Here is a 22738-nt window from a genome sequence, read left to right as displayed (position 1 = left end):
GAGAGGCTTGATAGTTCAGGAGGAATGCTGGGTCAGTATTGAGTATATAGCATGCTTCTGTTCTTATTTTCTGTCAACCGAGGTGTATTCACCTCACTTGTGATGAAACGGACGAAATCAATGAGAACCTAGGAATGATAATACTTTTCCACTTGAAACTCTGTTGAACCTTTTGTTTCTCTCACTGTTCAAACAGGCCTTTTGACATAGGTACAAAGAGAAACAACAGAACAAAACATCTGGAAATTCCTAAAATGAAAAGAGTAGGGAGACATGCATTTTATTTAGATTAGAAACATGTAATTACTAAAACCATAAGTGAGAAAAAGAGTTTAGGGATGTTGGTGTCTGTTTATCTCCTTATTATGACTTTGAATGAGAATGCAGAATTCTGAAAGAAAGTAGTGATCAAACACAGATAGTTTTGTAAATGATTGGATCGTTTTCATGTAATACTGCTTATCTTTGGGGACCTACTTTGGCTACAACTATCCTGTGAATACTTTGGTAACCTAGGTATTGGACCTGGTTCAATCAGAATGAAGTAATGTAACAATAATAATAATATTAATAATAATAATGATAAGAATAAAAATAATAATAAAAATAATAACAATAGCAAAATAATATTCTTGATTTAAATATCATTTGGCTCCACCCATTCCACAGCCTGTTGCAGTACCAATCTAGGATAACATCTACTTCTGTTGAGTCTGTAATTTCAATATCTTGATTTTCGATTGTAGAAAACAAACAGGTGCATTAGTTCCTATTTCGGCCTAAATCACTTTAGCTACACCATCACTCCAGACGCAATACTGAGCAACAGACTTGTCAGTTAAAATGGCGTGGTATTTTTTTAATAACTCAGTGAAGGGAGATATGTAGTCCTTTTTGTAGTGCTGCGCCAGTGAGGTAACTGGTTGCTGGGCACTACCAATAGCATTGGGATTGGAGGGGCTCAGAAGTGGACCAGGCGGAGACACTGTCTGCCCGTGATCTGTGCGGATAGGCGCCTTTCCAAGGTTGCCATCAAACGAGAAAGACACCTAACACCCACGTTAGACAACATAATAAGTGAGCTCAGTGGGTCTTTCTGGTTTTCAAAGCTCGACCTACGGTCGGGATACCACCAGTTGGCATTGGGTAAGGAATCACGCTCTATCACAACGTTCTCCACACATGTGGGTTTGAGGCGATATAAGCATTTAAACTTCGGGCTCTCCAGTGCAGCTGAGGTGTTTCAAAATGTAATACATGAACTATTAGCAGACTTGCCAGGCACAATCAATGCCAGACATGACATTGTGATTCACACACTGACGATAACGGAACACCACTCATGGCTCAGGAATGTACTACACAGGATCCAAGAATCAGATTTGACCCTGCACCTGAAAGTGCGAGTTCCCGACAGACCGAATACAATTCTTCAGTTGCGTATTTTCAGCTGACGGAGTAGTGCCTGACCCAGCTAAGGTGCGAGATGTCAAAGATGCACCCCCCCACCTGACAGAGGTCAGATGTTTTTTAGGCATGGTGAACAACTGTGGCCGGTTCATCAAAGACTTATCATCTCTTAATCAACTTCTTCGAAACCTGACCAAATCGTCACAACCATGGACCTGGGGTTCAATCCAACAGACAGCATTTGAAGCTATCAAGAATGCCCTGTCCAGTGACACAACTCTAAGATACTTTCACCTGAGTAAAGAAACCAAAGTCGCTGTCGACGCCGGACCAAAAGGGCTAGGTGCAGTACTGATCAGAAGCAAAAAAGTGATGACTGGTTCCCAGTAGCTTTTGCAAGTAGATCTTTAACTGAAACTGAGCAAAGATACTCGCAAATAGAAAAGGAAGCAATCGCAGTGCACTGGGGTGCAAACATTTCCACATTTATGTTTATGGCTGCCCATTCCTAGTTACCAGCGACCATAAACCCCTCATACACCTATTCAATGGCACAGCATCAAAACCCCATCCCTGAATCGAAAAATGGATGCTCCAGTTGCAGGACTACGGGTGTCAGATGGAGTATTGTCCGGGGCCAGATAATCCCGCAGATTATCTGCCAAGACATTCCAGAGCAGCCTCAGACAGTGAAATCTGTGAAGCGGATGAGACAAAAGAATATGTTAAGTATATCTCCGACAGGTCCAGACCACTACCCCTGTCTGCGGATGAGATAGTCCAAGCAACAGCCTGTGATGAATGCCTTCAAAAGGCATTGAAAGCCATCCAGAACAATCAGTGGTTCTTGGTGAAGAAGCAGTTAGTGACCCTGACGTCCGCCTCCTAGAGCATCCTGGGAAGTTTGTACCATGTAAGGGATGAGCTGACTGTGGATGCCGATGGGTGTCTCCTCAGAGGACGCCGGCTAGTAATCCCGTCATCCCTCACATTCCGAGTTGTACAACTTGCTCATAATAGTCACCAAGGCATGGTCAAGACCAAAAGTCGCCTGAGATCCAAGGTATGGTTTCCACTAATGGATGAACAAGTGGAAGGCGTGGTGAGGTCCTGTGAGTGGTGCCAAGGCTCTGGAAAACCTAGTCGACTGACCTCTGTTGAGAACGAGCCCAGTCCCAAATCACCCTGGGCATTGGCCAGTCTGGACTTTGGGAGCCTCCCAGATGGCCAGCATACCATGTTCATGGTGATGACTTTTCAAAATACCCTGAAGTAGAGATCATCCCTACTCTCACTGCTGAGGTGGTAATTCCGCACATTGAGAAGATCATGGCTACTCATGGTCTAGTCTTGGAAATCAAGACTGACAATGGCCCACCTTTTCAGAGTCGCAAATTGGAGGGATACTTTGAAAGTGCTGGCATCCGACATCAACGGATAACCCCAAGGTGGCACCAGGCCAAAGGTGAAGTTGAGCGCTTCATGAGAACTTTAAACTAGGTAATACGCATTGCCCTTGCTAGCGGTCAGCCCAGTGAATATGTAGTGTATTTTTTTTGAGGAACTACCACCAGACCCCTCACTCCACCACGAGTCGGGCCCCTGGGCATGTGGTGTTTGGACGAGCAGTGGTTGATTCCATACCACATCACCGATCCTGGGTCCCCAACGCCATTGACTCTGATCAGGCCCAAGAGCTACGAACCGCTATACCAGTCGCCGATGATGGACTCGTCCGTCAGATCTCAAAGTCGGCGATCAAGTGTTGCTAAAATAACTGTCTCCTGGCAGCAAATTTCGCATGCCTTTTGATCCTGTTCCATGGACGATCATTCGGCTGAATGGATCTTCAGTGGTGGCTCAACGTGGCACCGATGTTGTAACACGCAACGTGTCTCTATTTAAGAGATTTCACTCCTCAACGGACACCCATCAGGTGTCTGGCCTTCCATCACCAACAGATGATCTGTCGTCGGTACATGATGGTGAAGACGATGACGTGCCCAGTCCCGGGACAGGGGAGTGTGTCGCACCAGTCACCGCTCAAGATGCTATGCCTTTTAGTGACATGAGCCAAGATGCCGGTCCAGGCAGGTCTGAGGCCACTAGATGTAACCTACATAGCAATCCTGCCCCGTCAGTGAGGCTACGTGATCACCTGGTGGATGTGTGACCTTTTCGTTTGTGATATATGTGTACTATTTTAATTTTTAGGAGGAATGTAGTGTCGCGTCAGTGAGGTAACTGGTCGCTGGGCACTACTAATAGCGTTGGGATTGGAGGGGTGTAGAAGTGTACCTTAACCCCGTATTTCTCCCCTTTTGCTTTACCAATGTTAATCTATGCTGTGGTCATGTGACGGTAATTATAAATAAAGGTGTGGTCAAGGGTGTGGCCAGGGATGGCTGATAGAGGCGTTAAGAGAGCCTCGTGGTAACGAGCCGCTGATCTACTCACCCAGCCATGATAAAACAAACACGAGGAGTGTGTTACAATTATTTAATGCGTAGTGCCAGCTGACGCTACACTTTTAAGGCCGCAGTGTTTAATCTTTTGTAGAATGTGTACCTTTTATAGGAGCATTTGTTTAAAATGGTGCATCGTGAGGCTAATAGCTTCAGCGAAGCGTTCAGTGAATAAAGTGGGATTGCAAAGGGAGACAACTAAGATCAGTGAAGATGCGTAAGGGGATGATTCACCAAACCGTTTGTATGTGTCTATTTTACAAGCTGGCCTTGCACTTGTAAACTCTATGATTTTATAATACTGCACATACGGAAATTCCACTAAGCAATGGAAAGTTGGCTTTCCATGGTGTGGTTTCCCTGAAAAGGTTTTTAAACTGCTGTTGACCCCTTCAATCGAGGAAATGGCTGGAGATGCACTCCTTTAAATTGTGGGAATAAATCCCTTTCCAGGGTGGGAAGGGGATGAATACACTCACAATATTCGTTGGGATTTATGGAATGAGGTTTCTCCGTGAGACAACATTTTATTCTTGTGAAGCAGAAAAAAGAAAATAAATTGTGCCATTGCACAAAGGTGGTGGTATTTCAACGGGCCTAAATGTACCATGGTACAACTTATTACATGTTTGGGAAATGCTTCCACCAAAGCAAAGAGAATTTTTTTTAGAAAGTGTTCTATGATCACTCCTGCAGCAGGTTTCCAGGCACTGCCAGGCAAGATGTTCTGATTAGTAGAAAGTCGTAAATCTCAACGGACACAAAGTTGTAGATTTATGGGCATAGATTTGCAACTGTCTTAGTGAATTGGCTCAGTGTGTCTGGCCCTGTGAATGACAGTCTTAAATTTCCCAGAGACTAACCTACAATTCAGACATCATATGTATGCGGTAGTGAAGGAGCCATCCATAGCAGAACAAATGCAAAATGTCAAACTATTTATACTTAAAAATGTGATAATATTCTGGGCCTCGTTTAGAGTTTGATAGTAACACAAAAGAAGCTAATTTCAGGGGGAAACTCCAAATACAGAGTAGAGTCCACAAGCTGGATTTCCTCCACTTTAGGGATAGTATTTTGAAGGAAATTCAGCTAGTGTGTTTCATCAGGTATTTAGAGTTTCCCACACAATTTGGAGGTCTTTCAGTTACCGCCAGACACTGAATCAGGCCATGTGTTTTTTAGAATATACTTTTAGACTAACTCAATGACACAAATGTATTGACTGAGAGCCCAGTAAGGGTTAATTCTGAGAAATGTAAATTCTTCACAATTCAAACATTCATGTGGCGAAAAATACACTTTTTGTGTTGGAAGCACTCTTTCAGCTCTGGTATCAAAACACAACATAAGCTTCTAATTGCTCTCTCACTCCAATCCTGTCAGTGGCTTCCTCTTAATGTTTGTGTTTGAGACAACTCTGAAAACAAAAGTTTGTCACATTATGCACCCACAAGGGCTGACTCAGCCCATTTAAGTCATACAACCTCGTTAAATGTCACACTGAACAACAACATTAAAGCTACAGGAAACAGAAACTACGAGAACAATCCAGAGGGAAAGGTACAAAAAAGATATATTAAAGAACATGTACCTTTTGTAAAGGTGCAATCAGGAATCCGATGGCCAAAGTGACAATCATCACGATTAGAGCAGAGATGAGTCCTGCAATCTGAAAGAGTACACAGTTGCATTCAAGAAGCGGAAACACATGCAGCTTCACATTCTTTACTCTGATATGGTTCTGATATCTACTACTCCGTTTGATCCCATCTGATATGGGTGGATGATGTACTGACTTCCTATGTAACAAATCAAAAAGTCAAAGACTCTTTCCAGTTCACGTCTTCCACAACTTCACACAATGATTCGTAGATGCATATTACATTACCATCTTAAAAATATCACCCAGTAAAGTCACTAAGCGCCTTACAAAGCTTGCACTGATATCATAGATCCTTGTGAGGGCTAATGTGCAGGATGTTTGGAAAGAGTTGCCAACAGGTGCCTCTTTGTACTTTGATACAGTGTGCACCTTACTCCATATCCCCATGAGAGAATCTAGCTAAAAAGACCTGAAAATGTTTCCATCTTCACAAAGACTGATTCCTTTAATTCCGCTCCTCTACCACTTACACAAGTACTTCCTCAGGGCTCAATCTTCCTCCTTACTATTTTCAACCTAAGCGTGGTTCATTAGGATGGTAGTTCAGAAGAACGGCGTTGCCATTAATCAGTACTCATAAACACCTATTATTAAGTACTGACACATCAAAATGGGTGATTATGTACAAACTGGTAATAAATTCACCTCTTCTGGGGTATGCAAACTTGCATTTAACACACTGTTCCCCTGCAAATTGCAACAGGGGTTTCCTGCTACAAATCATCTGCCCAAACTCATGCTTCTGGACAAATTTTTGCTTGACTTGTTAACTTATGTCAAGCACTACTAGGAGTTTGTGCCTGAAATGAGATTAGCAGTCTGGATATATTCCGAGTTTAAGGCTACCAGACTGGCCTTTATATGCTTCACAAGAACATGGAACTTCCTCCTGACAAGATTTGTTGTGTGACCTAACACACCACCCTATTAAATTTCCTTGCCCCATCTTGCTATAGGACTTTATGGGGGCAAAGAATGTTAACAATTTCATTTTACCTGCTAGGCTTGTTCTTTATTATCACACTAAGCCAGCCTTGCTGTTCAGGGGAAACGTTTTGCTTTTGTCTAAATATTTATTTTTTACAGATCATGATCGTATGCTTTGATAAAAGCACAAAGAGTTCATATCCTGCCTAGGATACGACACATATTTGCAGTTAAATGTTGGGAGCATTTACCTGGGAAGCATCCTACACTTTGAACACCCTGCTGATGAATGATTAATATCACTGTAAGTCCAGCATCACCACAAGACCCCAGGCTTCAGAGAAGCCATCCCTCCATCCCGCTGAAAGCTTAAATTTACTGCAACATCCTTTGCACTTCATTGGTGGTCATTCACTCAGCCACATTGATCTCCAAGCATTAATTTCCTGATAAGGCTGGAATGTAAGAATACTAAACAGGAGGGGTGTTTTGGAACGGCTTCTGTGAATCCACATATTCATTGTTGACCTTATCTCCGTGTTATTGTGATCTCTAGAATATACCACCTTACAACTGAAAGAACCATCTTTCTCTGCCTTGTATTGTAGACAGTTAATAGTTGTATCAATACATGGTTAATTCCACCTTGAATTATTTTTGAATTCTCATTTCCATGAAGGTATACACCATTGATATAAAAAAGCTGTGTTTTCTACCTGTGATTTACCGCCTGTGCTTTCCTGAACAGCTGACCTAGACAGCGAAGTGGCTGCAGCAAATCCTCGGAAGCCCCCACAGAATATGTTGCTGACCCCAAACGCGATCAGCTCCTGCAATTCAAATAAAGCACATATCTCATTAGAGAGAATCACAGAATAACAATTATACTTATCAATAATCAGACAACTTAAAAAGCACTTCGGTTTGGAAAAAAAGAATGCACAGCCCCAAAGTTTTTTTTTGTAATCGGAGTTTGACACGGGTGCTGCATAATGCCAGTTTTGCCAAACACAAGCCACCTAGGCCTGTTTCCACCTGATAGCTCATTCATTATCCATCCTACAATTCCGATCTCTTCATCTTATTCATGCAGGTTCTTTTACATCCACCTTCTACGTTCGTGACTGTTTCCTAGCTTTTTCCTCCTCTTCCTATTTCCCTTTTCTGCCCTTCGCTTGCTCCGAGTCAAAACCTGATAGAAAAAAGTCCGGGTTCTCAGAAATGAGTGCTATGCCAACCACCTACAAAAGTTAAGCACTAGGTTTATATAGTGCAGCCCTATGGCCAAGCACCTCCAGTTGTCATCACTGACAGAATCTAGAGGCCCCGAGACTCAGTTCTTTAATCAGGACCAGCAGTAGGTACTTTCTGTTTATTGGTAATAACACCTTATTTCGAACATACACCCAAAGAATGAATACATTATTGTTCCTTGAATTTATGTGACATTTCCAACCTTTGTATAATAAGATATTATCATGATATTGTCATGACCATGCATTTCAGCACTGAGACAAACACATACAACATGGGTTATTAGTCACCAGATTAGTTTATTTGGGTTGTTTTTCCTTGTATGTCCTTGTATTCAGGGTATTTCTGGTTCATTTCCTAACAGTTGTTTCAGACTTTTGACTGTGATCAGTTATGCTTCTAATGTGTAATTCCTGTTTAGGATTTTGTAGAATTACATTAGCCTTGTGACAGCATCTGTTTTTATCTGTGTGACCTTTGACTGCAGATCAAGGTTGTGTGCTTCTGCACTGCCCTTGTTCCCCAGGTCAGTACTTATCAGAGCCTTTTTGTGTAGAAATGTTTTGACTACTACTAGTAGTTTTCCTGCCTTGAATACACCAAGACTCTTTCAGCTTTTCATCCTCTCACTCTTTTTCTTTTTTCTCTCTACCCATTTCCTATTTCTAATTTTCTCTCTCTTTCTCCGCCCGATCTCTTTCTCTCACTTTTTCTCTTTCTCACTTGGGGCCATATGTACGAACACATTTTCCCATTGACACAGAATGGGGGAAACCCTTTGCTACATCTGGCCCTTGATTCCTATATCTAGTACTCTGCACCTTTTCTGTTTTGATGTTCTTCCTCTGCCCAAAGTCTCCCCTGTTCTCTCGTTTTCCTTTTCTTCCCCGTCTTTCTCTGCATCCTCGCTTTTCCTTTCCCACTAATTATCAATTTATCCTAGTGCTGAAAAATCACGGTGACAGCTATATGCATTTGTTATTGAGAATGCCACCCGATAACTCCCAACATATGAAATATTAAAAGTATTACATTTGTAATGCAAGCATGGCCTTACCTGGTTACCATCTATGACATAATCGTGCTTTATTGAATATACTTTTGCCACGGAGAAGGCTACAGCAAATCCAACAATTCCAATAGAAAACCCATCAGCAATGCATTCTGTAAAGACTTTGCTATTCGGCGTAATTGGTGCTTGATATCTGTAAAAAGGACCTTTAATTTAGAACGTGCTGATGAGGGTACTTTAGCTTTGAAGACAATCCTGCAGCTGTTATGTTAAAATGTGTAAATCACAATAATGTCTGCAATTATGCTCTACAATAATGCTCTTTTTTCCTTTTCCATACTCCCTGACTTACTCTCTGCACCTTCATGTATGCCTTGAAGTGCTGTGATCACCCTGTTCTAGCTGTTTGCTGGGCACGACCTGCTGCTTTAGGTTGAACAGTAGACTGTGGTATTAACAATCTATGTTTAATGCGAGACGGTTTTTAAAGTAATTCGAGATTATCTGCACCTCCTCTCTCTTAGTCTCTATATGTGTTTCACTTAACTCTGACTGATGCCTATGTTGGGAAGCGGAGACCAGACTCGCGCTTTTGGTTTGGAAAACATGGGCACCATCTTGAGTTGTTATGATTGTGACTGCTATTAATAGTTTTATATGCTACTCACAACAGCAAACAGTGCCCATCTTTCAGTCCCGACCTTGGGTATATGTAATCTTTTGTTACATATTACATTTTATGAATCTGTGGTGTATTATGCACGATGTGGGTTAAAAACCATTACTTTCGCTATAAAAATATTGGCAGCGTTCGAAAGAGCTCTGTCTAGAAAAGATGGAGGCGGGGCGTGCTCCAGCCCGCATTTCCATAACCTTTGATTAACTACCTAATTTTCAGTACATCAATGCTTGTATCGTAGTTTGTAAAATGACGCTTGCATTTCCTTCCCTTTTCTGTTGTTTAGGACGTGCCTCTTAGCTGAGCGTCATCTTTTGAGGGCGAGCTGCTTGTCACTGCTTTTCGCAGGTGCTGTGTATGGAAGGACAAGCAAGCTTTCTGAAGCTGCTTAGCTATTGATAACAATTTTTGACAAGGAGAGCTTTTTAACTAAGATAAAAACAATATACAGTAATACATTGTTTATTTAGTCAGTGCAACGTGTAGAGGGCGGCTGGGCGGTCGTCGGGGGGAGCGCTGAATGAACACGCACACACTTGGAGTGGGTACTACGGAGCTGCCGCTGGGGTCAACGCCACTCCTCTTTTTTTCCTCGCTGTAACAAACCCAACCCCTTTAACCTCTGTTAGCAACAAAGTATTGGAGAGCTGGGGTGGCTCTTTACACAGCGGACTGGAGAGAACTGGAATGCGGGAAACGAGGTAGCCCATGGCACGGGATAGTATGGGATGCATGAGGTGGTAGAGGGCAAGCATTTTTGGGGACAGGCACCTTTTTTTTCCTCATCAGTCTTTGACCCAGAGCAAGAGAGTGAAAAACGCACACAGGTGAAAGAAGGAAGAAGAGAAAGGCGGAAAAACACGACAAAGTGAGAAAGCAGGAACCTACAGGAATGAGATAGGGGGTCAGGGGTTGCTTGGTAGTGGAATCTAGACTATGGGGGTCATTCCGACCCTGGCGGTCCATGACCGCCATGGCGGAGGGCAGCGGAAGCACCGCCAACAGGCTGGCGGTGCTTCCTGGGCTATTATGACCGCGGCGGTAAAGCCGCGGTCAGAAAAGGGGAACCAGCGGTTTCCCGCCGGTTTTCCCCTGGCCCAGGCAATCCTCAAGCAGCGCCGCCACGGGGATTCCGACCCCCTTCCCGCCAGCCTGTTTCTGGCGGTCTTCACCGCCAGAACCAGGATGGCGGGAACGGGTGTCGTGGGGCCCCTGGGGGCCCCTGCACTGCCCATGCCACTGGCATGGGCAGTGCAGGGGCCCCCTCACAGGGCCCCATACATATTTTCACTGTCTGCTTAGCAGACAGTGAAAATCGCGACGGGTGCCACTGCACCCGTCGCACCCCTGCAACTCCGCCGGCTCCATTCGGAGCCGGCTTCCTCGTTGCAGGGGCTTTCCCGCTGGGCCGGCGGGCAGCCTTTTGGCGGTCGGCCACCGGCCCAGCGGGAAAGTTGGAATGGCCGCCGCGGTCTTTTGACCGCGGGGCGGTCATTCGGCGGTAACCGCATGGCGGGCGGCGACCGCCGCCCGCCGCGGTCAGAATGACCGCCTATGTGTCCTTGGTACTTGGCACATCAACATTTTATAGCACTGGCAGTGGGCTTCTGAGCAAAACCCTGGGCCCCGGCAATATTTCTTTTACATTGTAAGCAGTAATGATGTGGATAATTAAATAGCCCTCACTCCCCCTCTCGAGGAGCTGAAGCCTAGGGCAACAAGCCTAAGGAACTGTGATTCATGAAGTCTGATGGGTTCAAGAGCCTGGAATCATCTAACTTCCAAGCAGGCTCTGCAAATAATGTGATAGTAATGACAGACTCAATAGCTCAATACTAGACCAGATTGAAACTGACCCAGTGGATTGATAGGCATTTATCCACATTAAAAGATGTTTATCGAGGCACTCAAGTGATCGAGCGGGGCACCAATGACCGTATTTCTGTGTGATATTCTCAAAAGGATACATTGAATGTAAACTATATGCACTATGAAGAAAAAAAAATTGTGTGTGCACTTACCCCCTTTCGATAGTTCCGACTATATCTACTCCAAATCGTTGTTCAAAATTGCAGGCATATGATATTCCTGTTGCAACCACTGTCTGTAAGGAGAGAAATATACTTTTTTGAGGATTGTATGTTTTTGATTCTTTTAGGGGGCACATAACCCAATTATTTGTGCTTCATTACTTACTATTCTTTGACAGTTGTCCTAAAAAGTACCCACAGAGTTTTTCATCTTCCCCACAAAGTTTATAGGCAATACAAATGTGGTGAAAGTTGTAGTGGGGTGTGTCTCAATTCCAGCATGTGTGGTGAGATGTGAATTCTAATTACACTCAGTCTAAGACCTTATGACTTGATTTCACTCAAATCAGAAGGCTTTTACTATCATCACTGTAAAACATACCGAGGTATTTAATGAAACACTATCAGTTGGTTACCTTGAAGGTTCACACCTCTACCAACATGTAGACAGCTCGTGTTATTTTGAGACATGTGGGCATTGGGAGGTGGGTTATGTCAAAGTAAAAAAAGAGCCTCAGTAGAATACTATTAGAGTGACGTCATTGAGCATGTTCATACATTGTGCAATCCGTTTTATAGATTGTATATGTTTATGCAAGACCTTAGATGGAATCCTGCTTTGGTGAGCCAGACACTGGCATGGGGAACTAACTGTCTTCATTTAGGAGGGTGGCATCTGGAAGTTCACAGTCACACCTGCCAAAGTTCAGTTCGGACTCTCAGAGAGTGCTGAGAGACAACTTTGAACATCCTAGTTGTTAAGAAAAGTGGTAAGTTACAGAAGACCATGGTTCCATTCCTAGCAGACATGGTGTAGGAAAGTACCATCTTGCCTAGCATGTTACCCCCATTTTTCACTGTATATATGTTGTTTTAGTTGTATGTGTCACTGGGACCCTGGTAACCCAGGGCCCCAGTGCTCATAAGTGTGCCTGAATGTGTTACCTGTGTAGTGACTAACTGTCTCACTGAGGCTCTGCTAACCAGAACCTCAGTGGTTATGCTCTCTCATTTCTTTCCAAATTGTCACTGACAGGCTAGTGACCATTTTTACCAATTTACATTGGCTTACTGGAACACCCTTATAATTCCCTAGTATATGGTACTGAGGTACCCAGGGTATTGGGGTTCCAGGAGATCCCTATGGGCTGCAGCATTTCTTTTGCCACCCATAGGGAGCTCTGACAATTCTTACACAGGCCTGCCACTGCAGCCTGAGTGAAATAACGTCCACGTTATTTCACAGCCATTTTACACTGCACTTAAGTAACTTATAAGTCACCTATATGTCTAACCTTTACCTGGTAAAGGTTAGGTGCAAAGTTACTTAGTGTGAGGGCACCCTGGCACTAGCCAAGGTGCCCCCACATTGTTCAGAGCCAATTCCCTGAACTTTGTGAGTGCGGGGACACCATTACACGCGTGCACTACATATAGGTCACTACCTATATGTAGCTTCACCATGGTAACTCCGAATATGGCCATGTAACATGTCTATGATCATGAAATTGCCCCCTCTATGCCATCCTGGCATTGTTGGTACAATTCCATGATCCCAGTGGTCTGTAGCACAGACCCTGGTACTGCCAAACTGCCCTTCCTGGGGTTTCACTGCAGCTGCTGCTGCTGCCAACCCCTCAGACAGGCATCTGCCCTCCTGGGGTCCAGCCAGGCCTGGCCCAGGATGGCAGAACAAAGAACTTCCTCTGAGAGAGGGTGTGACACCCTCTCCCTTTGGAAAATGGTGTGAAGGCAGGGGAGGAGTAGCCTCCCCCAGCCTCTGGAAATGCTTTGTTGGGCACAGATGTGCCCAATTCTGCATAAGCCAGCCTACACCGGTTCAGGGACCCCTTAGCCCCTGCTCTGGCGCGAAACTGGACAAAGGAAAGGGGAGTGACCACTCCCCTGACCTGCACCTCCCCTGGGAGGTGTCCAGAGCTCCTCCAGTGTGCTCCAGACCTCTGCCATCTTGGAAACAGAGGTGCTGCTGGCACACTGGACTGCTCTGAGTGGCCAGTGCCACCAGGTGACGTCAGAGACTCCTGCTGATAGGCTCCTTCAGGTGTTAGTAGCCTTTCCTCTCTCTTAGGTAGCCAAACCCTCTTTTCTGGCTATTTAGGGTCTCTGTCTCTGGGGAAACTTTAGATAACGAATGCATGAGCTCAGCCGAGTTCCTCTGCATCTCCCTCTTCACCTTCTGATAAGGAATCGACCGCTGACCGCGCTGGAAGCCTGCAAACCTGCAACATAGTAGCAAAGACGACTACTGCAACTCTGTAACGCTGATCCTGCCGCCTTCTCGACTGTTTTCCTGCTTGTGCATGCTGTGGGGGTAGCCTGCCTCCTCTCTGCACCAGAAGCTCCGAAGAAATCTCCCGTGGGTCGACGGAATCTTCCCCCTGCAACCGCAGGCACCAAAAGCTGCATTACCGGTCCCTTGGGTCTCCTCTCAGCACGACGAGCGAGGTCCCTCGAATCCAGCGACGCTGTCCAAGTGACCCCCACAGTCCAGTGACTCTTCAGCCCAAGTTTGGTGGAGGTAAGTCCTTGCCTCACCTCGCTGGGCTGCATTGCTGGGAACCGCGACTTTGCAGCTACTCCGGCCCCTGTGCACTTCCGGCGGAAATCCTTTGTGCACAGCCAAGCCTGGGTCCACGGCACTCTAACCTGCATTGCACGACTTTCTAAGTTGGTCTCCGGCGACGTGGGACTCCTTTGTACAACTTCGGCGAGCACCGTTTCACGCATCCTCGTAGTGCCTGTTTCTGGCACTTCTCCGGGCGCTACCTGCTTCAGTGAGGGCTCTTTGTCTTGATCGACGTCCCCTCTCTCTTCAGGTCCAATTTGCGACCTCCTGGTCCCTCCTGGGCCCCAGCAGCGTCCAAAAACGCCAAACGCATGATTTGCGTGTAGCAAGGCTTGTTGGCATCCTTCCGGCGGGAAAACACTTCTGCACAACTCTCCAAGGCGAGAGGGATCCGTCCACCAAAGGGGAAGTCTCTAGCCCTTTTCGTTCCTGCAGAAACCTCAGCTTCTTCTGTCCAGTCAAAGCTTCTTTGCACCCACAGCTGGCATTTCCTGGGCATCTGCCCATCTCCGACTTGCTTGTGACTTTTGGACTTGGTCCCCTTGTTCCACAGGTACCCTAGATTGGAAATCCACAGTTGTTGCATTGCTGGTTTGTGTCTTTCCTGCATTATTCCTCTAACACGACTATTTTGTCCTTAGGGGAACTTTAGTGCACTTTGCACTCACTTTTCAGGGTCTTGGGGAGGGTTATTTTTCTAACTCTCACTATTTTCTGATAGTCCCAGCGACCCTCTACAAGGTCACATAGGTTTGGGGTCCATTCGTGGTTCGCATTCCACTTTTGGAGTATATGGTTTGTGTTGCCCCTATCCCTATATTTCCCCATTGCATCCTATTGTAACTATACATTGTTTGCACTGTTTTCTAAGACTATACTGCATATTTTTGCTATTGTGTATATATATCTTGTGTATATTTCCTATCCTCTCACTGAGGGTACACTCTAAGATACTTTGGCATATTGTCATAAAAATAAAGTACCTTTATTTTTAGTATAACTGTGTATTGTGTTTTCTTATGATATTGTGCATATGACACTAAGTGGTACTGTAGTAGCTTCACACGTCTCCTAGTTCAGCCTAAGCTGCTCTGCTAAGCTACCATTATCTATCAGCCTAAGCTGCTAGACACCCTATACACTAATATGGGATAACTGGGCCTGGTGCAAGGTGCAAGTACCCCTTGGTACTCACTACAAGCCAGTCCAGCCTCCTACATTGGTTGTGCAGTGGTGGGATAAGTGCTTGAGACTACTTACCACTCTTGTCATTGTACTTTTCATAAGAGAAAAATATACAAAACAAGGTCAGCGTATATACACATAGCCAAAAAGTTTTGCATTTCCTCTTTTCACTCTTTTCTAAGTGCTGAAAAGTACTTCTAAACTTTCAAAAAGTTCTTAAAAGTTTAAAAAGTTTTTTTCTGTCTTTCCAAAAAGTTCTGAAAACATTTGTCTCTTTCTCTATCACTTTAACTCTCTCTAAAAAATGTCTGGCACAGGCCAAAGTGTTGTTCTGTCCAAACTTACATATGACAACCTTAGCTGGAAAAGAGCAAGGAGTCTCTGTATAGAGAGAGGTTTGAGTGTAGGGAAGAATCCTGCATTGGAACTGTTAATTAACATGCTTAGAGAACAGGATAAGGCCAGAGGTGGCCCATCTGTTGAAAAAGTACCTAATAGTTCCCAATCTGATTCAGGGACTCCACCAGGAAAAGATTCAGGAAAGAAACTTCCTAGCCTGCCCATTACTAGACAATCTAGCATAGATGGTAATGATGATGAGCCACACCAAAGAAATAGTGTTGTCTCACATCATAGCAAAAGCATTTATTCTCACCATACTGGTAGTAATGTTTCTGTAAACCAAGCTGTTAAGTTGGCTTCTGTAAGGGACAGGTCTCCTTCTGTTCATTCCCATCATAGCTCTGTTTCTAGAAATGTCCCTCCCACCAACCCTGATGACAGAATGTTAGAGAGGGAACTCAATAAGTTGAGGGTGGAACAAACCAGACTGAAGCTTAAAAAGCAACAGCTGGATTTGGATAGACAGTCTTTTGAATTAGAGAAGGAAAGACAGAAGTTGGGTTTAGATACCCATGGTGGCAGCAGCAGTATTCCCCATAGTCACCCTGCAAAAGAGCATGATTCCAGGAATCTGCACAAGATAGTTCCCCCTTATAAGGAGGGGGATGACATTAACAAGTGGTTTGCTGCACTTGTGAGGGCCTGTGTTGTACAGGATGTCCCTCAAAGGCAGTGGGCTGCTATCCTATGGCTATCATTTAGTGGAAAAGGTAGGGATAGGCTCCTTACTGTGAAAGAAAATGATGCCAATAATTTCCAAGTTCTTAAGAATGCACTCCTGGATGGTTATGGCTTAACCACTGAACAGTACAGGATAAAGTTCAGAGAGACCAAAAAGGAGTCTTCACAAGACTGGGTTGATTTCATTGACCAGGCAGTGAAGGCCTTGGAGGGGTGGTTACATGGCAGTAAAGTTACTGATTATGATAGCCTGTATAACTTGATCCTGAGAGAGCATATTCTTAATAATTGTGTGTCTGATTTGTTGCACCAGTACTTGGTGGACTCTGATCTGACCTCTCCCCAAGAATTGGGAAAGAATGCAGACAAATGGGTCAGAACAAGAGTGAACAGAAAAGTTCATACAGGGGGTGACAAAGATGGCAACAAAAAGAAGGATGGTAAGTCTTCTGACAAGGGTGGGGACAAATCTAAAAATGAGTCTTCATCAGGCCCACAAAAACACTCTGGTGGGGGTGGTGGGTCCAAATCCTCCTTTAATCAGAACAAGGAAAAGAAACCATGGTGCTATTTATGTAAAATAAAAGGCCATTGGACAACAGATCCCATTTGTCCAAAGAAAGGCACCACAGCTCCTACCACTACAACCCCTACTGCTACACCTAGTGTCCCTACTAATAGCAGTGGTGGTGGGAGCAAACCTACTAATAGCCAATCCAAGGGAGTAGCTGGGCTCACTTTTGGTAATTTAGTTGGGGTTGGTCTAATTAGGGAGACCACAGAGGCTACTTTAGTCTCCGAAGAGGCTATTGATTTAGCCACTTTGGTTGCTTGCCCCCATAACTTGGAGAAGTACAAGCAACTAACCCTAATAAATGGTGTTGAGGTCCAGGCCTACAGGGACACAGGCGCCAGTGTCACAATGGTGATTGAGAAACTGGTGCACCCTGAACAACACATACTTGGACACCAGTAAAAAGTAACCGATGCTCACAACATAACACAAAGCCACCCCATGGCTGTTGTAAATCTCAACTGGGGGGGGGTAACTGGTCCAAAGAAAGTTGTGGTAGCTTCAGATTTACCTGTAGACTGTCTATTAGGGAATGATTTGGAGACATCAGCTTGGTCAGATGTGGAGTTGGAGGCCCATGCAGCAATGCTGGGCATCCCAGGGCATATTTTTGCTTTGACAAGGGCTCAGGCCAAAAAGCAAAAAGGACAGGGAAGCTTGGATCCTGGAACAATGGACCAAGTGCTCCCTAAAACTAGGGCTAGTAGAAGCAAACCACTTCCTACTATCCCTCCCTCTACAGTGGATTCTACTTCTGAGGAAGAAGAATTCCCTCCCTGTGCAGAACCTACACCAGAGGAGCTGGAAGCAGACACTGCTGAGCTTTTGGGTGAAGGGGGGCCTGCCAGAGAGGAGCTGAGTGTGGCACAGCAAACCTGTCCCACATTAGAGGGTCTCAGACAGCAAGCTGTCAAACAGGCTAATGGGGATGTCAGTGACTCTCACAGAGTTTACTGGGAGGACAACCTCTTGTACACTGAGCATAGGGATCCTAAACCTGGAGCTGCCAGGAGATTAGTGATTCCTCAGGAGTACAGAAAGTTCCTCCTAACACTGGCACATGACATTCCCCTAGCTGGGCACCTGGGTCAAATGAAAACTTGGGACAGATTGGTTCCATTGTTTCATTGGCCTAGGATGTCTGAGGACACAAAGGAATTTTGTAAGTCCTGTGAAACCTGTCAAGCCAGTGGCAAGACAGGTGGCACTCCAAAGGCACCCCTTATCCCACTGCCTGTGGTTGGGGTTCCCTTTGAAAGGGTAGGGGTTGACATAGTTGGCCCCCTTGACCCTCCTACTGCTTCAGGCAATAGGTTTATCTTAGTGGTAGTGGACCATGCCACAAGATATCCTGAAGCAATTCCTTTAAGGACCACTACAGCTCGTGCAGTGGCAAAGGCCCTCCTGGGAATATTTTCCAGGGTGGGCTTCCCAAAGGAAGTAGTATCAGACAGAGGAAGCAATTTCATGTCTGCATACTTAAAGGCCATGTGGAAGGAGTGTGGTGTAACTTACAAGTTCACAACACCCTATCATCCACAAACAAATGGACTGGTGGAGAGATTTAATAAAACTCTCAAAGGCATGATTATGGGTCTCCCTGAAAAACTCCGCAGGAGATGGGATATCCTTCTACCATGCCTCCTTTTTGCCTACAGGGAGGTACCCCAGAAAGGAGTGGGCTTCAGCCCCTTTGAACTTCTTTTTGGACACCCTGTTAGGGGTCCACTCACACTTGTAAAGGAGGGTTGGGAACAACCTTTAAAAGCTCCTAAGCAGGATATTGTGGATTATGTACTTGGCCTCAGATCAAGGATGGCTGAGTACATGAAAAAGGCCAGTAAAAACCTTCAGGCCAGCCAAGAGCTCCAGAAGCAATGGCATGATCAGAAGGCTGTTTTGGTTCAGTACCAACCAGGGCAGAAAGTGTGGGTCTTGGAGCCTGTGGCCCCAAGAGCACTCCAAGATAAATGGAGTGGTCCCCACACAATTGTTGAAAAAAAGGGTGAAGTCACCTACTTGGTTGACTTAGGCACTGCCAGGAGTCCCCTTAGGGTGCTCCATGTCAACCGCCTGAAACCCTACTATGACAGGGCTGATCTCACCCTGCTCATGGCAACTGATGAGGGACAGGAAGAAGACAGTGATCCTCTACCTGATCTTTTCTCTTCCACAGAACAAGATGCTCTTGTGGAAGGTGTAGTTTTGACTGATTGTCTTACTGCTGAGCAGAAAGATAATTGCATAAATCTCCTAGGACAATTTTCAGAACTCTTCTCTACTGTGCCAGGCACCACTTCTTGGTGTGAGCACACTATAGATACTGGAGACAGTTTACCTGTCAAAAGTAAGATCTATAGGCAGCCTGACCATGTCAGGGACTGCATAAAGCAAGAAGTTCAGAAAATGTTGGAACTAGGAGTGGTTGAGCACTCTGACAGTCCATGGGCTTCTCCTGTGGTACTGGTACCAAAACCCAATTCTAAAGATGGAAAGAAGGAAATGAGGTTTTGTGTAGACTATAGAGGTCTCAACTTGGTAACCAAAACTGATGCTCACCCTATACCCAGGGCAGATGAGCTTATAGATACACTGGCATCTGCCAAGTATCTAAGCACTTTTGATTTGACTGCAGGGTATTGGCAGATCAAATTATCAGAAGATGCTAAACCTAAGACTGCATTTTCTACCATTGGAGGACATTACCAGTTTACTGTAATGCCTTTTGGTTTGAAAAATGCACCTGCCACTTTTCAGAGGTTGGTGAACACAGTCCTGCAAGGGCTGGAAGCTTTCAGTGCAGCATATTTGGACGATATAGCTGTCTTTAGCTCCAGCTGGGATGATCACCTGGTCCACCTATGGAAAGTTTTGGAGGCCCTGCAAAAGGCAGGCCTCACTATCAAGGCTTCAAAGTGCCAGATAGGGCAGGGTAAGGTGGTTTATCTGGGACACCTTGTTGGTGGGGAACAGATTGCACCACTTCAGGGGAAAATCCAAACTATTATTGATTGGGTTCCCCCTACCACTCAGACTCAGGTGAGAGCCTTCCTAGGCCTAACTGGGTATTACAGGAGGTTCATTAAGAACTATGGCTCCATTGCAGCCCCTCTTAATGACCTCACATCCAAGAAAATGCCTAAAAAGGTATTATGGACAGCAAACTGTCAGAAAGCTTTTGAGGAGCTGAAGCAGGCCATGTGCTCTGCACCTGTCCTGAAAAGCCCTTGTTACTCTAAAAAATTCTATGTCCAAAGTGATGCATCTGAATTAGGAGTAGGGGCAGTCCTATCACAACTTAATTCTGAGGGCCAGGATCAACCTGTTGCTTTTATTAGTAGAAGGTTGACCCCTAGAGAAAAGCGTTGGTCTGCCATTGAGAGGGAGGCCTTTGCTGTGGTCTGGGCTCTGAAGAAGTTGAGGCCATATCTGTTTGGCACTCACTTCATTGTTCAGACAGACCACAAACCTCTACTTTGGCTAAAACAAATGAAAGGTGAAAATCCTAAATTGTTGAGGTGGTCCATATCCCTACAGGGAATGGACTATACAGTGGAACATAGACCTGGGAGTAGCCACTCCAATGCAGATGGACTCTCCAGATATTTCCACTTAGACAATGAAGACTCATCAGGTCATGGCTAGTCTTATTGTCCTTCGTTTGGGGGGGGTTGTTTAGGAAAGTACCATCTTGCCTAGCATGTTACCCCCATTTTTCACTGTATATATGTTGTTTTAGTTGTATGTGTCACTGGGACCCTGGTAACCCAGGGCCCCAGTGCTCATAAGTGTGCCTGAATGTGTTACCTGTGTAGTGACTAACTGTCTCACTGAGGCTCTGCTAACCAGAACCTCAGTGGTTATGCTCTCTCATTTCTTTCCAAATTGTCACTGACAGGCTAGTGACCATTTTTACCAATTTACATTGGCTTACTGGAACACCCTTATAATTCCCTAGTATATGGTACTGAGGTACCCAGGGTATTGGGGTTCCAGGAGATCCCTATGGGCTGCAGCATTTCTTTTGCCACCCATAGGGAGCTCTGACAATTCTTACACAGGCCTGCCACTGCAGCCTGAGTGAAATAACGTCCACGTTATTTCACAGCCATTTTACACTGCACTTAAGTAACTTATAAGTCACCTATATGTCTAACCTTTACCTGGTAAAGGTTAGGTGCAAAGTTACTTAGTGTGAGGGCACCCTGGCACTAGCCAAGGTGCCCCCACATTGTTCAGAGCCAATTCCCTGAACTTTGTGAGTGCGGGGACACCATTACACGCGTGCACTACATATAGGTCACTACCTATATGTAGCTTCACCATGGTAACTCCGAATATGGCCATGTAACATGTCTATGATCATGGAATTGTCCCCTCTATGCCATCCTGGCATTGTTGGTACAATTCCATGATCCCAGTGGTCTGTAGCACAGACCCTGGTACTGCCAAACTGCCCTTCCTGGGGTTTCACTGCAGCTGCTGCTGCTGCCAACCCCTCAGACAGGCATCTGCCCTCCTGGGGTCCAGCCAGGCCTGGCCCAGGATGGCAGAACAAAGAACTTCCTCTGAGAGAGGGTGTGACACCCTCTCCCTTTGGAAAATGGTGTGAAGGCAGGGGAGGAGTAGCCTCCCCCAGCCTCTGGAAATGCTTTGTTGGGCACAGATGTGCCCAATTCTGCATAAGCCAGCCTACACCGGTTCAGGGACCCCCTTAGCCCCTGCTCTGGCGCGAAACTGGACAAAGGAAAGGGGAGTGACCACTCCCCTGACCTGCACCTCCCCTGGGAGGTGTCCAGAGCTCCTCCAGTGTGCTCCAGACCTCTGCCATCTTGGAAACAGAGGTGCTGCTGGCACACTGGACTGCTCTGAGTGGCCAGTGCCACCAGGTGACGTCAGAGACTCCTGCTGATAGGCTCCTTCAGGTGTTAGTAGCCTTTCCTCTCTCCTAGGTAGCCAAACCCTCTTTTCTGGCTATTTAGGGTCTCTGTCTCTGGGGAAACTTTAGATAACGAATGCATGAGCGAGCACCGTTTCACGCATCCTCGTAGTGCCTGTTTCTGGCACTTCTCCGGGCGCTACCTGCTTCAGTGAGGGCTCTTTGTCTTGATCGACGTCCCCTCTCTCTTCAGGTCCAATTTGCGACCTCCTGGTCCCTCCTGGGCCCCAGCAGCGTCCAAAAACGCCAAACGCACGATTTGCGTGTAGCAAGGCTTGTTGGCGTCCTTCCGGCGGGAAAACACTTCTGCACGACTTTCCAAGGCGAGAGGGATCCGTCCACCAAAGGGGAAGTCTCTAGCCCTTTTCGTTCCTGCAGAAACCTCAGCTTCTTCTGTCCAGTTGAAGCTTCTTTGCACCCACAGCTGGCATTTCCTGGGCATCTGCCCATCTCCGACTTGCTTGTGACTTTTGGACTTGGTCCCCTTGTTCCACAGGTACCCTAGATTGGAAATCCACAGTTGTTGCATTGCTGGTTTGTGTCTTTCCTGCATTATTCCTCTAACACGACTATTTTGTCCTTAGGGGAACTTTAGTGCACTTTGCACTCACTTTTCAGGGTCTTGGGGAGGGTTATTTTTCTAACTCTCACTATTTTCTAATAGTCCCAGCGACCCTCTACAAGGTCACATAGGTTTGGGGTCCATTCGTGGTTCGCATTCCACTTTTGGAGTATATGGTTTGTGTTGCCCCTATCCCTATGTTTCCCCATTGCATCCTATTGTAACTATACATTGTTTGCACTGTTTTCTAAGACTATACTGCATATTTTTGCTATTGTGTATATATATCTTGTGTATATTTCCTATCCTCTCACTGAGGGTACACTCTAAGATACTTTGGCATATTGTCATAAAAATAAAGTACC

General features: G+C 45.4%; 1 protein-coding gene across 1 annotated transcript in view; it reads right to left on the bottom strand.

Annotated features, from left to right (window-relative positions):
- The window catches only part of LOC138288314 (chloride anion exchanger-like), a 94539-nt gene that overhangs the window by 32513 nt on the left and 39288 nt on the right, over nucleotides 1-22738 (bottom strand). Inside the window, exons 8-11 of the mRNA XM_069229824.1 lie at nucleotides 11435-11517; nucleotides 8780-8927; nucleotides 7185-7298; nucleotides 5470-5547 (exon numbers count right to left, since the gene is read on the bottom strand). Of these exons, the coding sequence (XP_069085925.1) occupies nucleotides 5470-5547; nucleotides 7185-7298; nucleotides 8780-8927; nucleotides 11435-11517 (423 nt within the window). The remainder of the gene's footprint in view (nucleotides 1-5469; nucleotides 5548-7184; nucleotides 7299-8779; nucleotides 8928-11434; nucleotides 11518-22738) is intronic.

This window comes from Pleurodeles waltl, chromosome 4_1 (assembly GCF_031143425.1).
Source record: "Pleurodeles waltl isolate 20211129_DDA chromosome 4_1, aPleWal1.hap1.20221129, whole genome shotgun sequence".
Taxonomy (NCBI): Eukaryota; Metazoa; Chordata; class Amphibia; order Caudata; family Salamandridae; genus Pleurodeles; species Pleurodeles waltl.
Note: the sequence above shows the minus strand (reverse complement) of the source record. Positions and strands in the feature narration are given on the sequence as shown.